The sequence below is a fragment of the Callorhinus ursinus genome, unplaced genomic scaffold, assembly GCF_003265705.2.
Source record: "Callorhinus ursinus isolate GAN/ISIS: 27379988/994484 unplaced genomic scaffold, GSC_fseal_2.0 scaffold5, whole genome shotgun sequence".
NCBI lineage: Eukaryota > Metazoa > Chordata > Mammalia > Carnivora > Otariidae > Callorhinus > Callorhinus ursinus.
This window is the reverse complement of record NW_027397067.1, coordinates 15,895,801-15,901,910: the sequence shown is the minus strand read 5'-3', so window position 1 is coordinate 15,901,910 and position 6,110 is coordinate 15,895,801. Positions and strand designations below refer to the sequence as shown.

At 41.2% G+C, this 6,110-nt stretch overlaps 1 protein-coding gene and 1 pseudogene across 1 annotated transcript; both read left to right on the top strand.

The window, feature by feature from the left end:
* Window positions 1–4,725: 4,725 nt before the first annotated feature.
* LOC112823106 (large ribosomal subunit protein uL11) lies at window positions 4,726–5,327 on the top strand. Its single transcript, XM_025870641.2, has one exon. The coding sequence runs from the start codon at window positions 4,776–4,778 to the stop codon at window positions 5,271–5,273; it is 498 nt and encodes a 165-aa protein (XP_025726426.1). The 5' UTR covers window positions 4,726–4,775; the 3' UTR covers window positions 5,274–5,327.
* Window positions 5,328–5,701: 374 nt separating this feature from the next.
* LOC112823107 (large ribosomal subunit protein eL33 pseudogene) lies at window positions 5,702–6,110 on the top strand (annotated as a pseudogene).

Below are 6,110 nucleotides of genomic sequence, written 5' to 3'. Positions count from 1 at the left end.
TTTTTTAAAGAATGAAGATCTATCTCTCCTTTCTTGGTTGCACTCCTAACTTTATAAGTTTGTTGTCTGAATGAATTCTTTTTATTCTGATATTGGGGAGTTGAGCAGTAGTAGATTTAAAGGAAAGTAATAGTAGATTCAACCTACCAGTATATGACAAGATTATATTTAAGTTGGGTTTCTGAAGTGCCTTTAGAAACATAAAATTAAAAAAAAAATCACTGGCTTGTAAGGTACAGTTACTGACCATCTGGTCCAATTCATGTATTTTTTCTACTACATCTGCTGAAAGTAGTTTTTGAATCTATGTTTGAACATTATAATGACAGCGAATGTACTCTTTTCAGAGGCAGCCCAATACAACTCTGAAGGTCAGAAAATTCTTTCCTATGTAGAACTAAAAGCTGTTTTTTGTATCCCTTTGTCATTAGTCTTGGTTTTACACTGGAGATTTGTGGAACAAGTTTAATCTCTTGTCCGCATGACAGACTTTCAAATATTTGAAGTCAGCTCATGAACAAAAAACTATAATGCAAAGCAATCCCATAATTGTGGTATAGAGGTATACTTCTTGAGGGCCTTCAAAGTGGGTAGAGATCAAATCAGTTTAGGGAATCAAGAGTATGTGACAATTAAGATAGACAGAGGTGAGTGGATAAAATCTTAACAGGGGGATTAAGAGAGGTGCTTTTTCCAAGTGGAGTGGACTGCAGAAACAGAGACATGAAATAGAAGAATATGTCCTAGAAACAGTTCAGTTTGGCTGGTACATAGAAGAAATGTAAACTCTTAGAAGGAAGATGGGAAAGGTATTATGAAAAGTCTTACATACGAGCAATTATTGAAGGTTTTAGAAATAGGAGGTATCATGTTTGGATCAGAGCTTTGGGAAAGTTAATTGACCATAGAACTAACAGGACTAATGGAAATGTAGAAAAATAAGAGAAAGGACTACTCTCTTAAAAAAGCATAGGGGGCGCCTGGGTGGCTCAGTTGGTTAGGTGACTGCCTTCAGCTCAGGTTATGATCCTGGAGTCCCAGGATCGAGTCCCACATCGGGCTCCCTGCTCAGCAGGGAGTCTGCTTCTCCCTCTGACCCCCCTCCTCGTGCTCTCTCTCTCAAATAAATAAATAAAATATTAAAAAAAAGCATAGTGAACAGGTAATGAAGGCCTGGAGGTATAACAGAGGTTGGAATGGAAAGGAGTATAATGTATTGAACTTTGAAACAAATTTGAAACTAATGTAATGGAGTGGGGAGAAGAGGAAAGAAAAGATGACTCTAAGGTTCCACTTTATAGCTCTAGGAGAATGGCAGTGCTAGAAATAGAAGTAGCAAAAAAGTCCTAGAAATAGAAGTAGCAAAATGAATAGTTCATGGTAGGAGAAAGACAATAAGTTGCTTCTGTACAAGTAACCAAGAGTATGTGTGGGCTATGAACAGGAGGTATTTGAAAATGCAACTGTGGACTTCTATTTGGCTCTCTAAAAGGGCTCAAATCAGGTCCCTGGCTGTACACAGGTCCCACAGACACTGCCAATCCGGCAGGCAAGAGTAGGAGCAGAGAAGACACCAAGTGAGATGGAAGAGTTGGAGAAGGTCCCATAAGGGTTGTGCACAGTCAGCTGGTACAGAAAGGGCTGAGAAGTGAAAAATGAACAATCAAAAACAAAATATCCAGTTGGTGAGGACTTAAGTCTACGTGGGTCTACAAAGAGAGAATTGAGCACATTCAAGCAGGCCGGAATAGAGACTGGGTTGGTGACTCGGTTTGCTTATGTGTGAAAGAAGGGTAACGCCGAGCCTGCCTTGGTGGGTTGTTGTGGTAATGAAGGAAAATGTGTGTAAAAATCATCACATTACCTAGGAGAGGTAAGCATGCCATAAATACCTAATATTATATGATGTTATCAACTGAGAAATAAACTCATTGTTCTTTATACTATGTAAACATTTAAAAATATCTTTCAAAATAGCTCATTACTTTCATTATTAAAATTGTAACCTGCCAAAATCATAATGTTGTGTAAGACAAAGAACATCTGACCAGGGATAAAGCCATCAGATTCCTAGTATCAGCTGCCTGTAGTGAACTTTGTGATCTTACCAAATTCTTTATCCCCTTTTGGGATCTTCATCTTCCTATGAAAGGAGTAGGGCTTCATGATCTCTAGAATATCTTTTATCTGTAAATGCAGATTCTGAGATATGGATTGGGAAGACTGAGTTTCTCATGGCACTACTTTGTGTTCTGGAACAAAGAAGAAGCTGGAGTTTGGTTTTCTGGGTAAGATAGGTGCTGCCCTGGAGGGAAGAAGGGGTTGGGCACATGTTTGGCCCTATCCTGTCTTGTTCACTGCTCCCCTCCCCTATTCTATCTCACCACTGCCCACCACCTTGAGAGGATCAGAAGCAGTTTCATTGTGGACTTTGATCCTATTTAAATAGGTCACTCTAGGGGTGTGGCTCAGCCGGTTAAGCTTAAGCATCTGACTCTTGATTTTGGCTCTGGTCATGATTTCAGGATCGTGAACTCAGAATTGTGAGCTCGAGCCCCACTTCAGCCTCTGCACTCAGCATGGAGTTAGCTTGAGACTCTCTCTTCCTCTCCCTCTGCCCCTCCCCTGCCTCTCACTCACTTTCTCTCTCTCTCAAATAAATAAATCTTAAAAAAAATAAGAAATCCAAACTCTGGGGTCATCTCATCCCACAGATCTCATTGCTCATGGGATCACATCTCTCACCTCCCTATTTCTCTGTACATCCTCTTTTCTGACCACATCTGTCACCCACCCCAATTCCTGAAACCTTTCCAGTAGAACTCACCATCAGTTTTGAGCAACCCCTTTCCTTCACCCCCTTGCTTTATTTGGCCCTGACTTTTTCTGTAGACACTGCTTCTTTATGAGCTCTCTCAAATTTTGATCATTTTTCTCCCATAACCTTTTACTGTGAGGCATGTAGGTTAGGAGAGCATTCTCCTTGCTCCTCAGTGCTACTTCCAGCCCATCTTCCTCCCTCCTTCTCAAGCTTCCCTAGCTTTAAATCCCATGTCATCAAACCATCTGCCACTCCTTGCCACTGTCATTGGAAAACCCTAAAGTCATCTCTAATCATTCAACTCCTGGCTCACTGTCACTATTCCCAAAACTGCTTCATAATTCTTGGTGATTTTAATAATCTTGTAATGACCCTTCTCATATCCTGTTTGTTTTTTGTTTTTCATTTTTTTAGTTCCTTAAGCTTCTTCTCTCCAAGGATTTTTCCTCCACTCCATCTCAGTCCCTCTCTCACACGGTTATGCCCTATACCTTGTATTTGCCAAGATCTGGCACCTGTCCATAATCTCAATTTCATTAATTCTACTCTGCAAGTCTCAGCTCTAATTTCCTGGTTTACTCCCTCACATACCCAACTTCAACAATTTATTGGTTCAATGGAAACCTATATCCATTGACCCTTCTACCCTTTTCCCACGGCTCCCTCCAAATAGGACCTCAAACTTTCTTTCTTACCCATAGTAATTTCCCATAATAATCATTATAATCATTCCCTTGCATATTCCCTAAACTCCCTTGCTACTATCTCACTTTGTAGACATACCTGACAAAACCTCAATTCTAGTTACATCTAAATATCTACCTACCCCATGCTTATATCTGCAAAACTGAATGAGGCAAAGAAAAATGCAAAATTAGTGAGCTCTAACATCAAATGTGATTCTAATTTTATTTCTTTCCCTTTATCCTCAAGTCTCCAAGACACCTTTCCATATTCTCACTTTTGGCAGCAACTGATCTAATACACTAGGAAAATAGGGGTGCCTGGGTGGCTCAGTCAGTTAAGCATCTGCCTTTGGCTCAGGTCATGACCCCAGAGTCCTGGGATTGAGTCCCGCATCGGGCTCCCTGCTCAGCGGTGAGCCTGCTTCTCCCTCTGCCTACCACTTTCCCCCTGCTTGTGCTCTCTCTCTGACAAATAAATAAATAAAATCTTAAAAAAAAAACCCAGCAGCAAATGGAAGAGAATATCCACAAGTTCCTACTACCCATCTTCCCACCTACCCACACTTGTACTCAATATACTCAGCCTTCCAGCTTATTGCTAAAAATGAACTATTTGTGCTCCAATCTATGACCAAGCCCTCCACCTGTTTACTAGATTTCATCCCCACTTCCTGAGTCAGGTTTTGTTCAAAAGTTAACTACCCAGCTAGTCCCTCACTGACAACCCTCTTTAAAATTTCACTCACCTTGGTATTCACCCAGGTGCCCCTCGTGTTGGTATTCTTTAGTCTCCTTCCAAAATTCATAAATTTCTTTACTTCACTTGCAACCATCCAACATAGTATATACTGTGATTTTGTATTTAGGTATTGCCTTACCGCCAGTTGATAATGGAATCCCCATGGGCTCAGGGGATCTTGTCTGTTTTATTCACTGATGTATCTCCTGTGTCTAGAAGAGTTTCTAGAACATAGTAACTGCTCAATAAATATTGTTGTATGCAAGAATGAATGAATGAGTTCTGTTTTAGATGGTGAGTCAGATGTGGCCATGTGATAAACATGTGGAAATTTTCAATAGGAAATTATAAGGAGATTTTAGGGTAAATGTAGATTTGGAGTTTATTTTACATAAAGTTGAAGTTACAAGAATGAATAATGATGTAAAGAAAACAGATTAGGCTTTTGGCTTTCGGCTCGGGGAGGCAAAGGTGCGACTTTCTTCGGTCGTCCCGAATCTGGGTTCATCCGACACCAGCCGCCTCCGCCATGCCGCCTAAGTTCGACCCCAACGAGATCAAAGTCGTGTACCTGAGGTGCACCGGTGGCGAAGTCGGTGCCACGTCTGCCCTGGCCCCGAAGATAGGCCCGCTGGGTCTGTCTCCAAAAAAGGTTGGTGATGACATCGCCAAGGCAACCGGTGATTGGAAGGGTCTAAGGATTACGGTGAAACTGACCATTCAGAACAGACAGGCCCAGATTGAAGTGGTACCTTCTGCCTCTGCCCTGATTATCAAAGCCCTCAAGGAACCACCAAGAGACAGAAAGAAGCAGAAAAACATTAAGCACAGTGGAAATATCACTTTTGATGAGATTGTCAATATTGCCCGACAGATGCGACACCGATCTTTAGCGAGAGAACTCTCTGGAACCATTAAAGAGATCCTGGGGACTGCCCAGTCTGTGGGCTGCAATGTAGATGGCCGCCACCCTCATGACATCATAGATGACATCAACAGTGGTGCGCTGGAATGCCCGGCTAGTTAACTACAAAGGAAAATGTTTCAATAAAGGATCATTTGACAACCAAAAAAAAAAAAAAAAGAAAAGAAAACAGATTAGAAGGAGGAGGTACATTTAGTGGGATGTTCATGTAGGATTATGACAACATCTGTGTCTTAGAATAATAGCCCTTTCCCCATTATGGTACGGTATTTAATAGGTTGTGGTTTTTTAAATTAAATCCTATTAGTATATGAATATAATTTTCTAAGCCCAGAAGCATGCTGATTACTTTTGACATTGAAAAATAGAAAGATATAGCCACTTTAGTTAGCAAAGGTAAAAACGAATTAATAGTAAGCTCCACAGAGCCAGTCAACCTCAAATCCTGCAAAGTCATTTTGGTGATGCTTTTTACAGTGAAATGGTCTTTTGAACCTTGACCTCCTTAAGATTAGAATGCTATTCTTCTTTTTCCGCCATCTTGGAGCCTGTGGAGGCCTGCTGGGAACAGGACTCCTATAACGCCAAATAATGTCTGGAAGTCTGTGGTCCAAGGCCATTTTTGCTGGCTATAAGCGGGGTCTCCGGAACCAGAGGGAGCACACAGCTCTTCTTAAAATCGAAGGTGTTTATGCTCGAGATGAAACGGAATTCTATCTAGGCAAGAGATGTGCTTATGTGTACAAAGCAAAGAACAACACAGTGACTCCTGGTGGCAAACCAAACAAAACCAGAGTAATCTGGGGAAAAGTAACTCATGCTCATGGAAACAGTGGCATGGTTCGTGTCAAATTCCGAAGCAACCTTCCTGCTAAAGCCATTGGCCACAGAATCCATGTTATGCTGTACCCCTCAAGGATTTAAATTTAATGAAAAGTA

Coding starts and splice junctions, on each gene's coding strand:
- LOC112823106 (XM_025870641.2), top strand. CDS start 4,776: ATGCCGCCTAAGTTCGACCCCAACGAGATCAAAGTCGTGTACCTGAGG.